This window comes from Vicugna pacos, unplaced genomic scaffold (genome assembly GCF_048564905.1).
Source record: "Vicugna pacos unplaced genomic scaffold, VicPac4 scaffold_106, whole genome shotgun sequence".
Lineage (NCBI taxonomy): Eukaryota > Metazoa > Chordata > Mammalia > Artiodactyla > Camelidae > Vicugna > Vicugna pacos.
This window is the reverse complement of record NW_027328786.1, coordinates 214214-235090: the sequence shown is the minus strand read 5'-3', so window position 1 is coordinate 235090 and position 20877 is coordinate 214214. Positions and strand designations below refer to the sequence as shown.

General features: G+C 46.0%; 1 protein-coding gene across 1 annotated transcript in view; it reads right to left on the bottom strand.

Annotated features, from left to right (window-relative positions):
- LOC140694866 (trafficking protein particle complex subunit 9-like) overlaps positions 1 to 20877 on the bottom strand; it is a 109866-nt gene that overhangs the window by 38675 nt on the left and 50314 nt on the right. Inside the window, exons 11-12 of the mRNA XM_072957891.1 lie at positions 14765 to 14904; positions 10108 to 10326 (exon numbers count right to left, since the gene is read on the bottom strand). Of these exons, the coding sequence (XP_072813992.1) occupies positions 10108 to 10326; positions 14765 to 14904 (359 nt within the window). The remainder of the gene's footprint in view (positions 1 to 10107; positions 10327 to 14764; positions 14905 to 20877) is intronic.

The following is a 20877-nucleotide window of genomic DNA, read 5'->3' as shown; positions in this document are numbered from 1 at the left end:
ACATTATTCAAGAATTCATATTACCAAGTCTTAAAATTACCTGATAACGCACAGTGGTGATACTGATCATAACAGCTTCCATCACGGATCGAGCTCCGGCTAGGACTGCTCTGTTCTGACATCTCTGCCCCTCAGGCCTCACCAGGCTGAGAGCACTAAATTCGGTCATTCAAGAGCATCTTTTGTAAGTCCTCCATTTGTGCTTCTGACTCTCCCCTCACCAGCTCCTCTGAGGGAAGCACTGTTATCATCTTTCCCACTCACAGATAAGGCCACTGAGGCACAGAGACTAAACTCGTTCCAGGTCACATTGGCATTAAAGGAATTCTGTATTTCTGCTGTTTGCTTTTGACAAAGGAATCTGAGATATCAATTCAAGGCAGACTGTTAAATAATCAAGTCTGTCAGGTCTTCACCTCAAAGAGCAGATAGTATAAATTCCTGATGTAGGATGAGGCTGCCGCCACAAACTGACTCAGCTTGAAATTAATATCCAAGATGAAGCAGCGGATACACGTAAATATTCACGATTGTCAAGTCTGCTCACGGGTCTGGGCCCTTCACTGCCTGAACGGGGGTGAAATCCCCACCCGTGTCTGGGAGAGATGCACGGTGCTTCCCAGGCTCAAACAGGCTTCACGGGCTATTTCCTCCCACAGACTGGCCTCAACGATTAAAAGCTCTCAAGGTTTTTACACCATGCAAAACAAAAAGACATTTCTGCAGATGGAGCACTTTCTTAGGCTTAAATCTTTTTTTGCCTACACTCACCCAGGGGGAAAAAAGAAACATGACTCTGCAAAGTCTCTGACCCTCACCACTCACAGGAGTAGAACAGCCACAGCAGAAGATGGCTCTTCACATTGCAGGATGAGAACAAAATAAAGATGCCCCAACAACAGGCACTCCCAGACACAGCGCTCAGCAGTCTTCTGCAAACTCACGGTTGTGTAGCACCCATCACCTTCTATTTCCAGAACACTTCATCACCCCTAAAGAATCCGCCTATCACTAGCAGTCACTCCCTAATCCCCCTCCAACCAGCCCCTTCCAGCCATCACCTGCTCTCTGCCTCTGCATGTGCCTTTTCTGGGCATTTCAGATCACTGAAATCAACAATATTTGACCGTTTGTGTCTGCTTCCTTTCAATTAACAAGCTGTTATCAAGGCTTGTATATTTTGAAGTGGTATCAGCATCTCTTTCTTTTTTTTTTTTTGAAAACGTTAAAGATTATTAGAAGGTGGTAAGCACTATCAAAAAGAGTAGAGTGGAGCATAAGTGATTGGGTTTCAAAGGGAAAAGTGTGGGTTGAACAGTCAGGGTGGACTTCCAAAAACAGGTGGCCTTTTTCATTTTCCTCTTTTTTTTTTCTTTTTTATTCACTCTTACGTGTGAATAATCTTCCACTACATGGAGATACTACATTCTGTTCATCCATTCAGCAGCTATTTATGGACGAGTTCCAGAAAAATGAGTGTAAGAGTTGACTAGCATGGATGGCATTTAAGCAAAGGGCAAAATGTGCTTTCAAAAAAAAGCCAACAAACAGAGGCACAAGGAAATTCAGTGCGTTTCTGAGCAAAGTGCTTGCTTGCTTCGGCAGGACTACCGTGCAGGACTGTGGCGGATATTGGCAGGAGTCACGGTGTGGGAGAAACATGAGAAGACTCCCCACTGCAAGTAGCTCAGACAATTCTCCTCCCTCATCCTGTATTGTTAGAGCAATGTTTCTAGGTTACTCTTATTTCAAGTAATAGCACTTTAACTGCACATCTGATCATCTCCATCAGACCACCTTTCCTCCAAGCAACAGAAAAGCATTCAATGACCTGAGCAGCTCCAGGACATAATGGTGATGGATTAGGGAGTCCTGCAGCATTCCAGCCTGCAGGCACAAACCCCACATGTGCCCTGGTGATGTCCAGAAAATAAAATGCATGGAAATATCTCACTGTTTTTACACGACATCTGCCCTCAATTTGCCCCAAAATCATGCTCGCAAAGCACTAATCAACCCTCTCAATACAAAAATAAAAAAGCTAAGAAGGCAAATTTAGGCTCTTTCATTGAAAACCAGCAACCATCACTGCCAGTATCTGAGCTGGAATGCTCCTGACTTTGAAAACCACTGCGCAGTTACTTTTCAAGCGTAAAACTCATATATGTATTCCATGTAGATGATATTGCAGTAGGATTTTTCTTTTCAAAATTTCCACTTGCAACATTAGCACAAGAAAGTTTATGTATAGGCTTTAAAAAAATCAATTATCCTCCACTTTCTTAATTTTGAACTAATTATTATTTTATAAATGTGGCTATGCTGCGTATTATAAACCGTTTGATTTCTGAAAACAAGACCTTTATGACCTCACTATTTCAGAGAAAACTTTAACGATTCTTTGAGAGGTGGGGCCTGGGGCGCCCACTATCAGCTCTTTAAATACTGACAAGGATGTGCTATGAAGTAATGCAAAGGCTCTAACTCCACATTAGCTCAGAAAGCAAAGAAACTACACCAAAGACTTCCTTAAATATTTTATATATTTCTATTCTTTTGAATATTAAAGTTCTTAAATGATATGATTTTTTTGAAAAAGACAACAGCTGTATTAAATTTCCTCTCACCAAGAAAGCAATCTTTATGAAGTAAAAAACCCCTATGGAAATCGAAATGACAGGACGTTTCTAGCTAAGTGAACATCCAGATCTGAACACAAACCTAAATCCGATCAGATCTCACTCGAAGGAGCTCTACAAAGTCCTGGGCAACCCTGGAAATTAGCTCTTTTGTTCCAAATGTTGGCTGAGCTAAGATCATCACACTAGGCAGGGAAGGAGAGAAGAGGAAAATCCACCTGGCGGCCTACATCAGTTTTCTTCCAGCCACAAAATGCCTCTAGGTCGGCCCGCTAACAAGTCCCCCAATAAGGAAAGCCGGCATCCACACTGCCCCTGCCATCCCCAAGTAGCCCCGATGCCCATATCCCAGCCTGTGAATGGTCTTCTAATGATCCCCCAGTTGGTGGCACCCACCCCCTCTTTCCCGCTATACAAACACAGAGAGCCACGGCAGCCTTCCCAAATCACAAATTTGATTACATCAACCCCCACTTCAAACAGTTCAGAGGCTCCCTGGTAGAGTTCTAGCCCCACCCCAGACCCTGCTCGCCCATCCTCACCTAAGTACACAGGTCCCCAGTGACCACAGGGGCCCCTGACCTGCTCCTACTTCCCACTTGCTCCAGTCTCATTTTGACTGTTTCCCAAGGAAGCCTTCCCTCCCTCCAACCTCCACAATTTGTTCCTCTCTTCCTAGAACATTCTAGGCTAAGTCAACTTCTGACAATGCTAAGCTCTCAAGAATCAAATACATTTTGCTTACTAAAGTGGCTACACGCTCTCTCCCCTAGACTCACAGAAGTGCACGTGTAATGTATAAATGAATGACCGGTTGGGTCTCAAAGGGACAGACATACCTGCTCTCGCCCGTCCCGATCCTTCGGTCTGTAGAATATCAGAAGCAAAACCAGAAGTACCTTTCCTGAGGGTCACTTCTGTTGACACCCTTCACTGCCTACTGTGTCAGTTCTAGTAAAACTCAACTTCTTCCAAAGCCCTACATCCCGGACTCTCTCCAGTGTCCTCCCCAGCAGGGGCTCCCTCCACCCTGGACTGCACAGGGCACTCTCCCCGGGTGCCCACGCCAAAAGCCTCCAGGCCTCTGCCCGGGCTGCACCTGCGATCTGAGACACATTCTTGACTCCTTCTCCTGGCTGACTCTTACTCTGTCCTCACAACTGAATGTAGAGCCCATTTCTTCCAGGAATTCCTCTCCGATAATGTCCTTTAGGTCTTGTCTGGTCTCTATCTATAGCAGCAGTACATGGTGACCAACTGGGTGTTTGCCCGCTCCTTTGAGACCACGAACACTTGGGAACCACGTGGGAAGGAGTGAGAGATTACAAGACAGGTGGGGGAATCAAAAAGCAGAAATCACAGCCCAAGTCCCAAATTCAAGGATACTTTCTCAGAAAAAAGTATAAACTATTTCACACGTGTGCCATTTGGCTACTATTTTTGTGGCTTGTGGACAGCAAGAACTTGGTGTTCTAGCCCAAAACCCAGGTTACATGCAAAGAAATGTATATATTCTTATCCAAAGGAAACCAGAGCTGCTCAACAACAGTTTTCATTTAGAACTGAAAGGAAATTTGATAAAGGCAATCTCTCTCTCTCTCTGCTTTCTTTTCTGGAATCATATAATTTTAGAAGTATTTGCGTGACTAACAGACGGCTACAGCCCGTGATTCTGCACTGAAGTGTTTGAGGCTGAGGAAGCCTAGATTACATTCACTCTGTAAATGCAATCACACCAACACACTGATAGGTGCCGTGAGTGGTGGAGCTGATGTTCCAAAGCAGGCAACATTATTCTGTAAGAGAACTCTAAATAGAAAGTAAGAAATGCAATGTCCTGTACTCAATTTCATTTGCTATATGGGCCATTAACTGATAGTATATCTTGACTAATGAAACCCAAAAATAAATTGTCAACTTCGATTTTCTTCATCTGACCGTTTTATGCTAACATCGGATATTAAACTCTCACTCCATATGGAAAGCTCAGGCCTACGCTGCAGCACAGTTACATCCCGTGGAAGAAAGCCGACCAAGGGAGAACTGGAGAGTTTCCCTTCAGAAGCTGCAAAGTCTGGTTTTGCACCTGTACACCATTTGCAACCACGTCATCATCAAAGGAGTTAGACGTTACCTCTCTGGGACGAAAATCACTGCGTGCTTCAGAACCATCAAAGAATGCTGAGCTTTGTGAAACAGTCCAGAGGCGCTTAAATCATACTTTTTCTGAAAGGCTCCAAAACTGACCCACTTCACCATTCCAGGTATAACAGGGAAGTACTGGAAACAGTAGAGAGAACATGCCCTTGAATTCTGACAAGGCTCTGCTTGAATCCTGCTACAGCATTTACTAGTCGCTAAATGGACCAATTCTTTAACCCCTCTGAGAAGGCTTCCCAATCCCCAAAAGGGGGCTGCCACCGCCCACCTGGGAGGCATGGATGTGAATGAAACACGCAAGTGGGGCGGCCAACTGGTACCTGACACGGGGCCTGGCTAGTTTCCCTCCGCTGCCCTTCTCCCCCTTTAAACATGCACTGATCCCCTGGTAACGATCAAGCCCCCGGAACAGACTGCCCGTATCTTCTGTGTATCCCTGGATACATGCCTTACCCTTAGGAGGCCAGAAAAACAACTGCCTCCTCCCAAGTCACTAACAATGTTCTTAAGAGTCTGGGTATTTTTAACTCTATTTTTCAGGGAGACTATTCCAGAATTTTGCAAGCACCATTCTCCAGGTTGGCTCCCCTCCCAGTGCCCATCCCTTCTCACCTCAGATCCTCTGTCTGACTGCCTTGTGTTCATGGGAAAGCGAGTCCGGTAAGGTGGGGCTCCCTAGACCTCCCTCCCTCCCTCACAGGTGATTGTGACTAACTTCTCCCCACTCCTCACTGCAACTCTAGCTTCTGAGGAGTCTACCCTCCCGTACCCTGCAGCCTCTGCACCTTCCCAAGACGCACACGTGGCCACGACCCTCCCTTCAGATTTCTTCCTGGCTGGCCCTGCCCAGCCCCTGGCCCCTTAAGGATAACTGGCATTGCTTTGAAAATGGCAAACGCCACTGACTGACACACCAGAGCTGTATGGTCTGGGCTTTCCTCCAACCAAGACACAGCCCTGCCCCCCTCAGTCTCAGTCTGCAGCTCTCGAGATGATCTAATTCACATGCAAGGCTGTGAACACCAGCTAAGAATGACGACTCCCAACGTGTATCTCTAGTCCGGCTCCTTCACCTGAGCCCCAGGCTCATCGACCCGAGTGCCTCTTTGAAGTCCTAATTTGGATGACAAATGGCATCTTAAAAATGCCTCATGTCCACCATTTACTCTGGAATTCCATTCCTGTCAGGTATCTCCCAGACTCCCCATTTTAGTAACAGCCCCAGCACCCACCGAGGTGTCTGAGGTCACATTCAATTTCCACTGTTCCCTCCCCCAGGCCCTGCCCTGGAATCAGTCCTGTTATCTCCATCAATAAGCCCATCTCAAGTGTAGTTCTGTAGGGACCATGGCCGGAAACACACAAGCTCACAGCATGGTGCACTAACAGTCCTCCGTAGGGTGCTCCCTGGATGGGGAGGCATCTCCTGCCGCTGTTCACCTCAGAAGGCAGTGGATTCTCACACAGGAGGCCCAGGAGAAGGGACTCAAGGTTCTCCCATGGTCTGAGCTTTGAAGGGCCCGAGGTCTGGGGGAGCTCCTAATTAGCAGACACACTTGCCAATGAGCAGATGAGGATGGGGGAACCCACGCAAGGCTGTTATCACTTCAACTCATGGGCTCTCAGGAGCCATGGGAAAGGCCTGTGTCCAGTGTACAGCCCAGCCATCACAGATCCCAGCCTGCATTTGCCAACCCGGACAGCCTAGACTCCATCTACTTGCGACACTTACTTCTGTTCTGTTCCCCACCCAGAATGTGATGGACTCATTCAGATATTCTGGCCTGTCTCAAGCGAGACAAATTCAGTGAAAAATGAAGTGTCCACATTTGGACCAGAGCATGAAAGGAGAAACAAGGCCTCATGGTCAGCATGATGGTGGTGGCCAAACAATTCCACCAGGTGAGATGAACCAGGGTAGGGTTGAGAATCCAAGGTCCTGGGTTGGACAAATCATCTTCCTTCATTGTTGACTGGGGTGTTGGGGACTGACTACCACAAACTAACGACACGTTAGGGGGCCCACGTGGTGGGCGTCAGCTGCAACAGAAACGGATTCAGCTCTTTACTGCCAACATGGGTTAAAAGTAAAGGCCGAGGCAGGAAGGTCTGCACGGCTGCTGAGGCAAACCACAGACCCAGCTCTGAATGCCCACTGGCTGGAGCAGAGAGGAAGCTACGGCCCTTTTAGCAGTCCCTTTGCCCAACAGATCCAGGTAAGCCAGCTACTTAGGAGAAGGCCATGTTGTCCTGATACTCAGAAAAACCAGCCTCGTAAAGGGAAAAAATAGTGGCATGGATTTTAGACCCAATTCTGCCCATTTATGAAGGCAAAGTAAAGTAAATGGCACGGGGAAGTTGAATGCAAAAAAAAAAAATTAAAGAATCAAACGGTGACCGCTTCCTCCAACAGCGTCCCCTGCAGCTGTCACCTCCGTGGCGGCCACATCCTCACCAGTGACCGCCGGCCAGGAAGCGACGTCACGCACGTCACACAGCGACAGCCAGGAACCGCGTGCTGAGCACGTTTGTGTAAAAGCAGGAATCGAGCAAAATGCTGCAGAGTTTGACCTTACAAGTTTAAATACTCCATGAAAAGAATCCCTGAGCAGCCGACTAAATCAATTCACATCTTACTTCTTCAAAACAATGAAACAAATTTAATAAGGGCGCATTTGTCACCAAATAAAAGGAGGACCAAACATGTTCCTCAAAAGCAAGGATTTCAACAGGTATCAAACACCAGTGGGTGATGAGCTAACAAAGCAAATATTCCAAAAAATTAGAGAATAAAAAATGACTAAGATAATAGATGGATCAAAACAGCTGTTAAGTTGTTGCTTTTTAAAGCGATGGAGACTGTACGGAGGGCAATCTGGCTATTTCAAATGCAGGGTGTGCACAGCCCACATTTTCAGAAGCAACAACATGCTCACTGGGCAGTACAAGTGAAAAAGGAGTAAAGAAAAAGGAAAAGAGGAACAAGAGAAAATTAGAATCACACAAGAACAAAAATAATTTTGACTGCATGTACAAGAATTTATGTGAGTGTGTGAGGCCAGGGACGCGGGGATGGTGAGGCCCAACCTCACCTCCTGCTCAAGGGAAAGCAGGGGCCTGAGGGGAGCGGCGCTGCCGGGGGACCACAACGTGTTCAGCTCCCCTAACCAAAATTCGACCTACAAGCGACTAGGCAGCTTTTGAGCTACAAATTATTGTCGCATTTCAGTCTGGACCGTTTTACTCACTTCCACCAAGAGTAGCAGGAGAGAATGAGGCTCTGCTCCTGCACCAAAGCATTGTTTAAAAAATTAATGACTGTGGAATAGTAAAAGAAACAATGGAGTAAAAGTGACTGGAGGAGAATGTGCTTGACCCGAGCTCACTGGCCGCGTTATCTCAATGACGTTCAGATGCTGGCTGAGCCCTTATGGTACCAGAATAGACAGACCCACAAGGAGGCAGGTTTAATGCGCTGAACCACTGTGGGCTAAGTACACATCCGGCTACTCCGCCAAGTCCCAAGGGCAGACTTCAAAAGGCAAAAACAAGCTGGCATTCTCTGGTGGGTCTGCAGACTCAGAGACAAGCATTTGTTGAGCAAAAATGTCACCAGTGCCTCCTATGACAAAAGAAGTGGCACTGGCGTGGGGGCTGGGGCAGGGCTCCAGGCTTCCACTGCTCACTCACCAGTCTGTCCAGGGGGAGAAGGTGGTCCCTGCTTAGGTTTCGCTGATGCACCTACTCGACTAATGTCTGGGGCCTCAGCAGGAGTTGACAGATGAGGTGAACGGAGCGAGACTCTGTGTAGCACGGTGCTGGGAGCTATGCCCTCAGCAGTGCCCAGGCTCCTAAACATGCCAGCTCATCTCCAAGAAGCAGATGGGGAGTGCGGGCATGTAGATCACAGGGCCCTGTGAGGACAAGTACAGATCATGGCCACGACATGCCTCTCCTCTTCCTTAAGCCATAGAGGTATTTCTGGGGAGGAACAGAAAATTCATCCAGAGCCTGCTAGGTGGGCTCTCGCAGGTGGGACTAGTTTCCCCTGTGCTTCTCACTCACAGGGCTGGTCTAGACATTCTTTTTATTAATTCCCTAGCATCTTCTCCTCCAACTTACCAACAACCAGAAAGTAGGATCTGATCTTAGGTAAGTTCAAGAATCACAGAGCACCACCTCCAAAGCGGGCCCGGTAGCACATGCCAGGTCTTCTGACCGCCACCTGTGGGACCACCATGAGCCCTCTCCAGACTCAAGGACCGAGGCCGTAGGCCGGGGGGACACAGCTTCCCTCACTCACCCCCGCAAAGGGGGACCACGTCTCGGCAAAGGCATCTCACCCTCTTCAGCCTGAGGGAAAACATGATAGATATACGGGGAAACAGAGCAGAAGGTGGGGGGTAGGCAGCCCAGAAGAGCTCATCTGTACTTCCGAGGCAAAGTGGGGCCATTGACTTAATCACAGGGACAAAGTGGGAATGAACATTTCCCTGCTCTGTCCCATACACCGTGATACGCCTTTCCCTGCATAAGGAGTTCATTCGGAAGTCCCTGGCGGTGTTTCTGATGTCCTAACTTGGCATGGTGGCTGTCGGGCAGGAAGAGACGGCCTGAGCTGAAAAGGTGCTGGGCCTGGGAGGCAGGTGACAGCGGCTCCAGCCGCAGCTCAACCAGCGCCTCGTTCTGCCTCTCGGGGCTCAGCATTTCATCTATAAGCAAAGGGATGAGCATGTACCAGGACAGGCTGCCCAACAGAAATGAAATGAGAGCCATGTAAAGAAAGTTTCCCAGTTGCCACGTTTAAAATTTGAAACAAAGAAACAAACCAACAAACAAAAAACAAATACTAGAATGTGATTTTAAGAACAGATCTTACTTAATCTACTGTATGTAAAATACTATTATTTTGACATGTAATCAATATAGGAAGTAGAGAGATAGTTTATGTACTTTTACTAGACAAGCCTCAGCGTCTGATGTGCATTTGACCTACAGTACATCTCAGCTGAGTCCAGCCTCCTCCCCAGTGCTCCTAGCATCAGTGGCTTTGGCTACTTTATTGGACAGCAACTCCAGGGGTCCCACCATGTTCCTGGCTGTAAAGCGGGAGTAAGTGTCCACACTAACCCTAAAAGGATCTCTCTGAAATAAAGGCGGATTCACTTTGAAATGTCTGGAAACCGGCGGGCTGCACCTCCCTCCCCCCTTGGCTACAAGATTGACTTCTTCCTTGCTGATTCCTTTCTGGATGTAGGGAAGCAATCCAGCACACAGCCAAGGTGGACTGGATTCCAGGTAAACTTACCTGCTGTCTGTGTCCAGTCCCATGAAGTCCTCCTTCTCAAACGGGATGCAGGGGAGGGGGATCTTGTCCCCAGAATTCTTGGGGCCACCATCCAGCCACTTGGACTTGAGCAAGATGAAGAGTGACTTAGTGAAGTCCTCGATCCTCTTCTCCACCACCCTGCAGTACTCTTAGATTGAAGGCAACGTCGGTGCGCGTCTGCTCGGCTACCTCCCCATGCTGCACAAAGACAAAAAGCTGAGAGTCATTAAGCGATGCGCCATACAGCTCCTCTGCATGTGGAGCTTCTCGAAGGCCTTGGCAGAGAGACATTCGGTAATGGTGACAAGGCCCACGACCTTGCAGTGTTTCTGGAAGACGCTCCACCGATTCTCGGGCACATAGCGGTGCCTGTAGTGGATACAGAGTGTCCACTGGGAGCCACAAGGGCTGATATGGCTAACCGAGGTGAGTAGCTGATAGATGCAAAAGAAATTCTCCTCTGAGATGATCTCTATGGATTGGACCACAACGGGACGAGTCTGGTGGTCCTCAGCACACTGCACGTAGTCAGGGATGCTCATGTTGCAGGCCCTGCCGAGAGGGGAGAGGAGATCGAGGTACATTCTCTGCTGTGTGCTACGGGCCCATCTGGGTTGCGGTGACCTGGTGTGTACCAGCCAGAAGACAAGGGAAGCCAAAGCAAATCCAAGGGTACAGTTTGTCCTCAGAGTCTGCATATGGCTACTGTAGCTCGGATCACATTACCCAGCTTTTGGTCTAGGCTTCCTGCCTCTGCAGAGAAAGGTCATTTCTTATTTTCTATTTCCAAGCACCTAGCAAGGCCCTGATGCAAAGTCACTGCTCAAAAATGCTGAATAAAGAAATGAACAAAGGAAATGCTTCCCCAACCCCCTTCAGCAGAATATAAAGAGAAGGACCACAGTAGGATCAAAAGATCTGGATTCCTATTCAATTTATTTGAACTCCTAAGCTTCATAATAATGGATAAGAAAACTTGCCTTGGGGTAGAGGGTACTGTTCATTGGTGGAGCACATGCTTAGCATGTACGAGGTCCTGGGTTCAAACCCCAGTACCTCATTTTAAAAAATCAAACAAATAAATACACCTAATTTCCCTCCTGAAAAAGTATTTTTTAATTCAAAAGTCAAAAAACACCTTGCAATTGACACAACATTGTAAACTTGACTATACTTCAATTAAAAAAAAAAGCCTTGCCTTACAAGAATATATCTGGATTACGGATGTTTGAAAATGTAAAATGCATAGGGTACCACCTGCATAAAAGGAGGTGACTGTACACATGTTCTATCCCTCCTTTATGAGTTATACTTCCTTTGGGGAGGTTATAACCTCTCAGAGCTAATTTTCTCAGATTAAAAAATATAAATATTACCTGATTCTCAGTACTGCTGAAGAATCAGATAACTCTATGAAAGCATCTGACCCACAGAGTTTACTCAATAAATGTTTGTTGAATGAATGAATAAACAAGCAAAGTGAATGCTGCTCCCTGCCACAAACCATCATAATGGTACTGCCTGGAAATCCCAAGCCCACGTTCACCCGACTCTGCATTAACAATGTGGGTGACCTGGACAGGCCTGCATGCTTCACGAAGCCCCAGTTTAATCGTGAATAGAAATAAGGGCAATAACACAAACCTCAAATTGTTAGTGAGTCAGTAATGAATTGTACCCCAACACTGCATGATGGAACCATTAAGAAAACTGGGCAAAGGGTCCATAGGCCCTCTCCATATAATCTCTTACTACCACATGGGAATCTACATTACATCTCAAAATTAAAAGTCTAATATTTTAAAGAGGTTATCGAGGTTAGGTGAGCTCACTGTCTCAAATAAGGAACACACAGTACAAATAGGACAATGCCCAGCCCATGAGATACACTCAGTTAACATTCCCACTGAGCCCACTAGTCCCTCCAACTTCAGAGCAAGAGGATGGGTCCTCGTGGCAACAGGCCACAGCACCTGAAGCTAACAAAGCTAATGGTGTCCACTTAAAAGAGCCCCTGTCACCACCCTTGTTCTAATTTTCTATTTGTAATTTTTTTCTTTTCATTAAATTGGAACTCCAAATTGCATAGAATTCTTACCAGATATCATGATGGCAGCCCTTCAAAACCTGACCACAGAGATCATGATGGCAGCCCTTCTTGGTGAAACAATAAAATGAAAAGCCATTTCCACAAGACCTCTGTGTAAATCTACTAGGGAACTTCATCCTGGACTGAGGAAGAGGACTGGGGAGTAGGGGGTAAACTGGGACACGGAGAAATATGGGCCACCTGTCCCACAATGGACTTTAGACTCACCCTCACCCTTCAGGAACTTCTAAATACACACAGACAGAGTGCTATGGACAAGAATTTTTTTTATACAAATCCCTGAATCCCTAGCAGATCTTGTTTCTACCGAGACACAAATATCTTATTTGTATAATGTTTCACAGAAGCCTTAAAATATTATCACCCCAACTTGACACATCAAGAAACTGAGGTAGAGAAGTTTATCACATTCTACAAGATTAGAGAGAGGCCACGTCAGACACCGTATTTAAATCCAAGTCCCTGCTCCGTTGCTCACACTAGAAAGTGTCACATACTGCCTCTTTCCTGCCCTCTCCCTGCAATAAATCTCTGAAGAGTCTTTTCTGTGTCACCTGCAATCAAAATCACATCAATTTTTCATAAAGAGCTATGTCACTCCTTGGAGGACATACCAAAATCTAAAGGGTTGGGTTGAGAGGAGATATTTGCATTTTCTGTTTCTCAAAGGAAACATGGCTTTAAAAGAAACTGAAAAGTATTTATCTAGTCTAAGCGCTCATTGTGCACAGAAAGAAACGGAGGCTCAGAGGAGAAGAGGAAAGGGCGTTATTAACAAATATTGCCTCAGCGCAGCACTAAGCCAGCCCTGGGCACTTCTGGGGGAGGATCTGGAAGGCCCAGGAAAATGAGTGTTAGAAAATAGAAAGAGAAGAAGAATATAAGGTCCAGTCTCTACACCACCATACCATGAATTTCCACCAAATTACCCAGTATGGGTGCAGCCAATAGTAAGGTTGTCTAAACAGGTTATTGAAACCTGGAATTCTCAACCATAGTGGAAATTCCAGCATTTACTGTGCTTTTTTCCCAGTTCAATCATCAATTCAGTGGGCATTCTGTACCAGGGACTACACGAGACCTGGAGTTCTCCCAAATAAAGATCTCTATTACCACGTGTGCAAACCACATAAAGACCACCAGAAGAAAAGCGCCCACAGATAAGATGGAATTACTGAAACTGAAAGCAGCCAAAGAGCATATATTACTAGGAAAAATGGTGCTCCTATAAATGGACTCATGGACATAGAAAGCAAACTGTATTTAGCAGGCAGGAAAGGAGGGATTAACAGATACAAATTAGTAAATATAAAATAAATGACAAGGACCTGCTATATAACACAGGGAACTATATTCAATTTCTTGTAATGAGTTATACTAAAAACAATCTAAAACATATGTATATACATATGCATATGTTTATAACTGAATCTCTGCTGTACACCTGAAACTAACATTGTAAATTGACTACACTTAAATAAAAAATAATTTAAAAAATAAGTAAAAATAAAAGCAACGCCATTAAGAAAAAATAAAAGAACACTCTAATCCCCTTAGCTGTAGGTGGTGGAGAATTCTGGTTGAAAACACCAAGTCCACTGGATCACTCCAGCAATGGCTGTCACTCTTTCTGACCATCAGAGAGTCACTTGCTTCACTGAGGTTTCTTTTCTCTTCTGTGAAAGGCTACAGCTGCAACTAACGATGTATAGAATCTCATCATTCACAAGCCCAACAAGTAGTGAGGACTTCCCATGGGCCAGGCTCTGGACAGAGGAAAATATAGGGTCCGAAATATATTCATGGGTAGAAGAAGTTTGTGCCATAAAGACGTTAATTCTTCCTGTTTTGATAGACAGATTCATTGCAATTCTGATTAGAATTCCTACCAGATTTTTCTTGGAATATAACAAGTGAATTTATGGTCAAGATTAGCCAAGAAATTTCTTTAGAACCACCACTGGGGAGGGGTGGATAGGTCATTAATTTCCACTGCTCTTTCTGAAGTGATAAAAACGTTCTGGAATAATAATGGTTGCACAACTGTGAATATGCTAAAAGCTGCTGAATTTTACCATTTAAATGGATGGAATTCATGGTGTGTGAACTATATCACAATAACGCTGTTATATGAAAAAATATTTCTTGACAAATATTTTTCTTTTTATACCACTAGTCTGTCCCACAATTTAAGAAAAAAAAAAACCAATACAAACAAAACGGTGCCAGGAGTTCTTTAGGACTGCAATATCCCTGGGTCTCCAAGGCCTCTAGTGATGCTGTTCCTGTTAACACACACTCGCTGGGCTGGGCTAGTTAGGGACTGTAACTGTCTTTTTAAAATCGACGGTCACACGTTTCACCCTTGGAGAGGGAAGGAAGGAGGATATCACAGCTTCATGCCTTCAGCTCATTTTTAACAGAACCAAGCCCTGCTTTCACCACTGTTAATCCCTCTCACTATAAAAACACGTGACATCAACAAGCACCGCCATCATAACACCTGAAAGTGTTCAAGATACTTACCTGTGGCAGAAACACTGAGGGAGGAGACAGAAGCTTGCTCAGCACTGATGCTCCCTTTTCCCGACTCCACCAGGTGAAGCTGGGCGCTACAGCCAGAGGCTCTCAGTCCGGGGAGCAGCACACACGCCACTGAGCTGGTCCTGAGGGAGGGTGAAAGGGAAAGGAGGGCAGCCCTAGGGGGGAGGGAAAGGGGGGGTGCGGGCTGCAGCCCCGCTCGGAGGCCAGCCCCAGCACCAGCATAAGCCGCCCCCTCCCGTCCAGGTCCGCAGACCACGCCCACCCGGGAAACAGCCCGCCCATTGGTGGGGACGGGCAGGCGGCCGAGGAGAGGAAGCCCGGGAGGAGAGGACTCGCGGGCGGGAGAGGGTAAGGGGACGCCAGCCGTGGACTGAGGGGATCCCGGCTGCGTGAGAGGTGGCAGGCGCACACCTGGACCTGGACAGCTGTGGCCGGGGCGCCGGGGCAGGTGGTGCTGTCAGAAGGGTCTGGCCAGAGAAATTCAGCTGAACACGGGCTGACTGGCGCCCTTGGGGGCTGTGAAAGGCGGATCACCCTCCCGAAGCCGCCTGAACCCTTTCCCGGGAGCCCCCCACCTTGCACTTCCACAGCCAGAAGCCCCGGCCCCAGGCAGGAACCAAAGGCCTAACGGGCGACAGAGTTGAGAAGCATTTGGGGCCAATCCCCGGCTCGGACATGGAGCTTCGAACCAGGGGACCACCAGGCACCGACAGCGCATGCGCAGGAGGGACATGGATCCTCTCTGGATTCTGCGAGAGAAGGTGGGACAGCGAGGGAGGGAGAAGATGGGAGCGGGTGGAGAAGAGGGGAAAAGTGGAGGGATACAGATGGACAGGAAGAGCAGAGAAGGGATGGGTCTGGATAGGGGAGTGTCGTAGCGGAGTTGGAGAGAAAAAGCTTTACCTCTAGGGCACCCTGAGATGGCAGACCTACCTCTGTACCCTTCTGTAACCGTTCAAGTCCCGCAGCTCATGTTTTACCTCCCTGATCCAGCCCTCCATCAGATGCTTCTGCAGAAACACTACGGGGATCACACCCGTTGCCCCCATGCGGAGCTGGGTTTTCTGTTGCTCTGAGAACCAAGCACCCACAGGTGTTGTCGCTCAGAACTTCCTTGGGAAGAGTACATATTCCCCTTTTACACGCTGGGAAACAGGCAGGAAGGATCACTGCCTTAGCTCCACTGTCCCAGGTGTTGGGCTGGCGGGGAGAGGTGTGGTACAAGATCAGAGCCCCAGACAGAGCAGACTGCCTGAGTGTTGGTGCATAGTCCCCATCCCTCCTGGGTAAACCATACCCCAACCTAGTGGAAACATCAAGGGCTCACAGTGGTTTCCTGGGGGTGGGAGAGCTGTCCTCATGTGAAGGAAAAGTCCAGCTGGGCTAACAAGCTAAGTCACAAATCTAAGTGTGATAAGTGTCGGTTTACTGATCTAAGTTCTGCTGGGCTATCTCGTAAATCTGAAGTTTAGTGTCAGTTTATTGGGCTAACAACCTAACTCGTAATTCCAAGCTCAACAAGTGTCAGTAATGTGAACTATTACAAATTGATAAGCTCCAGTGTACTGATTCCTTGCATTTTGTTCTTTGAGTCTTATTGGCTAATATCCCCTTACTTGTATTGAAGTCTTTAAAACCTCATGTGCACGTCTTGGAGGTGCTCAGAAATTCGGAGCAGAAGCCCCTCTGAGCCCGCCGGCATAATAATTCTGAGTACTCCAGCACTCCGATTGGTGCTTGTTTCTTGGCTGGCCTGTTTCCATAACACTCAGCTCCAGTGCCCTGCTTTCTAGGTAGATAGGAGTGTTACCAAGTCCAAATTCATTCTCCTCAGTGCAGGACAGGCCAATAAGTTTGGAAACCAGATGTTGGGGCTTGGAATAGCAAGTTTCTGTAGACCTAGTTGGCAAACTAATGTTCTGGAAAACCATCTCCCCAAGTCACAATTCAGGCTCCTTTCCTACGCGCTTGGTTGTTGCAAACTTCTTAGTGTAGGAATTCCTTCTTGTTAGAATCCTTTGTTCTTACAGCTATCTGCGTGGGTCAGATCCCTGTAAATCTCCAACAAAACAAATGTTATTTTCTATTCTGCAATTTGCTATCTTTTAATGAATGAAAAAATGTTAAATAACCTTAAAGGTCAGAGCTTCAGAATAAGCTCTCCTGTGTATTTCAGGCTCTAGGCAACAATTTTTTACAAGCAAGATGAAGCCTAGGAGACAGAGCATAGGGTTAAATTCAAAGGAACAGATCTAATATGGAGTCAGATTTGTTCTGTTCTATTACCCGGGCAGAAGCCACTTGAGGATTTAAATCTCTTTAAGTTAAAAATAACTAAAATTTTAAAGGAATTTACATACATAGGTGGGAATGTGCAAAGCATATCTGGAAAAGCACCCAAAAGATAGTAAACAGTGGCATCTCCAGACAGGGCTGAAAGAACAGAGGATGAGGGAAGACTTCTTTCACTTGTGTATTTTTGTGCTCTGTTTGAGTTTTTTTTTTTAACCTTTTGCTTGCATTTCTTTTTCAGTTAAAATAATGTGTAATGGAGCAAAGGAGTAACTAGCTTAGCAAATACAGCAGCCATGGAATCACTAAGTCATCACTTTTGATTTAAGCCAGAAAGCATTTATTGACTCTCTCCAATGTGCTCAGTCCTGTTTTAAGACTTCTTTTATTATAATAATAATAATAATAATAATAATTATTATTATTATTATTATTATACTATTATTATTTCTAGTACTATTACTATTACTATTATTACTATTATTTTATGAAATAATAACATGGTATACCTCACCCCTGCCCATGACTGGTGGAAAACCAACTGAGTTTTTCTTGTGTTGTTTTCCAAGGAGTAGAGATGAGTTTATAAACAGAACACATCTTCAGGGCAAAACAGGCAGTGTGCATTACCAGCAGGCCAGACAGCAATGAAGGGTTTTCAATTGAGGCGCAAAGAAGCTGAGAGAGAAAGCCTCAAGGACACTACAAAAAGCTGCCCAAACTGCCATCTCCATGGTACTACTGAAATAGGAAAGAACAAATCTGACTCCACATTTGATCTGTTTCTTTGACTTTAACAAAGCCAAGTTAATATGCTCCGGTCTTTTCATGGGTTATGATGTCACAGAGGAAACGGACAGGTCAACAAGGAACCACTCTGCCGTGATCACGGAGCCGGAGAAAGGGATGGGTTGCAAGATGTATGAAGCAGCCGCAACTGTGCCCGTGCTTCTAGGCAGGTATCCAAAATCGCCTCGACAAGGTGTCAAACATTTGTGCCCACGTCCTCATCAACAGACATGTATTAAAGACAAATGGAAACATATAAAAGGCCAATACCCTTGCTGGGTACACCGTCCAAAGAACAAAGTCTCAGTTTGACAACTGGCCATCTCGGTTCCATGGGATTCATTCTTGGAGAACCTTAAAAACCACTCTTCTGTCCTCAAGAATTGCTGCATATTTGTCCTATCTTTGGCTCAGGGATGCAGCACGTTCAAGTGAACTTTAATGTCTGCACAGATTTGACTGTCTTTCTCCAGGTTCATTTGTCCATTCCAATGAGGCCTGAGCTATGTCCATCCTCCGTAAGATCTATTCCCTCCAGTGACAGTTCATTGAGCCTGCAATTAAAAGCCAAGTGAACAAGACTGTCCTCAGCTAAAAATTTCACCCACCCATCACTGTTTTCTTAATCTCCTCTCCTGGCTAAGTGCAACAGACTAACACCTCCCTCCACCAAGATTACCAACTATGTCATTTTGTCTCCCCAAAGAGAAAGTAAGGTCCATAATAGAGGAGACAACTACATAGTCACCTCTGAATTCGTAGCATATAGAACTGTTAATAAATAGATCTATGATTATGGCTTCTTTCCTTTAAAACCTTTCTGGTTATTTGAATGAGACCTTGGAAGGGAGGTGTTTGCTGTCCAGTATCTTGATCCACAAGACTCTGGAGGCCTTTTTCAGAATGGCTGTTCACTGATTCATTCAAAACACAACTTATCAATCAAGGAGTATCTGTGCTTTTCTGCCAGGTGTTTGTGGTCACTCTAATGCCAGAACAACTTTAAATTATATCCTTACTTTGGATTTGTTATTTTTCCCCTCTTCCAACAAAATTGACTTTCCTTAATTTCTTGCCTTGAGGAATTTTTTTTTTCCTATTTCACCCTTTAGTAAACCAAGATCCTCAGGATGGGCTTGGCCCATAATATGATCCCCCATCCAACTCCTAGTGTCAGAGGCCTGGGGCTCACATCCTGCCCTCCTGTCAAGGCAACTGAAAATCAGTTCAGGATCAAACCAGCACCCCAGGGATTCTAAGGCTCGCATATCTCCCAGAAACCCTGCTTTCTCATTTGTCTTGGCTTCTGAGAATTTTCCCTCACTTTCTTGATAATTAGTTGTGCAGCTTGAAAGATGAGGAAGGAAGGTTTTATTTCTTAATCAGCATTTTAAGGAACTTGTGTAATGAAAGTTTTCACGAGTTTCTAGAACCCTCCATTGCCGAGATAGAAAACACACTAGACATTTTCTAAATTTAGCTCCCATGTGCATTTTTTCTTTGTTTTTGTTTTCTTAACTGTTAACAGACATTTTTTTAATTAAAAAAAAATAAGGCCCCAAAAAGGATAGAACACTGAAGGGGCAATCAAAATTAAAGGGCAAAGACAGAAAAATGATAACTACTCTACAAAGTTAATATAATACATACACTATGTATCAGATCAGCAATTCTCAGTAACAGCTAATTGAAACATGACCATGAGGTAAAATTTCTCTCCTGTCAGGACATGGCCAACAGAAAATACAATTAAAGCAACAAACTAATATCCTAAGTCTGGCGAGGTACAGAAGTCTACAAGCTAAATGTGTCTTCTTCTGGAAAAGAGGAAGACACACCAGCTCTTTTCTGTGGAGCCTGAGCCCACGGGAGGACGGTGAAGTGAGCTCTGTAAGTACCCAATTAGCAAACTGAGTGATGAATAAATAGACGTGAGCTTTGATGACAGAGGTGATACTACTATTCATTTGTCCTGTAAAGTATGACTTCCGTTCAGTGATCAATACTTCGGTGTCCTCAGGAGTTGACATTATTCGAAAATGCACAGCCTGGGCGCAGACCTCCACTTTCAGCTCGTGACACTGCACTTAGATGTCACAAGGGCACCTCCAACTCCACCTGCAAAGAGCTGACTTCACGGTGCTCCTCCAATAGCCGTCCTGCCCAGGGCCTCTGGTCGGGGGCTAAGTTCTCCGTGCCTCTCCCAACTCAGACCCATCACTCACAGATGTGAATGGACCCCTCCTTCAGGGCCCAGATATCCTCAGACACCGAGTCCCACCACCCACACCTGACCTACCAGATACTCACTGGCACTCACTCAGCACTGACTCTGTGCTGGGACCATGCTGCACACTGCAAACGTTATCTCACTGGATCTCCACAACAGTCCTGGGAATTGGGTACATCGCTGCTTCAATTGATTAGATAAATTGTTTCACTTCCTTGAGTGCGTCATTCAAACTGACACGGCTACTGAGCCACAAGCCTGGGCCTGAAAACCACTTGAAAATTGAACACTGCTACACCTCGCAGCCACCCTACTCTGACCCATCACATCACCTCCTGCCAAGCCTTCTAAATGTTTCCAAGCATTCTACAAGACAAAAGTGAACTACGAGAGCACCCCACTCTCCAACATAAAATCTGTCAATGATGGTACGCTGCCCTTAGGAGAAAGCCCCACCAGGCCTGAGCACAGCCCAACGGCCCAGCATCCGCGTTCCCTGCGCGGCCACGCCGCCTCACCCAGTACGCAGCTCTACACGTGCCTTCTCTAGGACAGGGATGCAGACTCCGCACAACCCAGGGCTTGTCTCACTTGAACAATGATCACCTTCTTCAGTGTTCATCTTCTTCTTTGCTGACCCTCAGAAAAATGTTTTCTCATGATGAATAAATATCTTTTTCCTTATAACTTCCCATCATTGATAATGAGCTCCCCCGAAAGAGAGAAGACCTAATTGTCAGTCTCCTTATCTGTAAAGTGAGATTAACAAGGAAATATGTGAGGT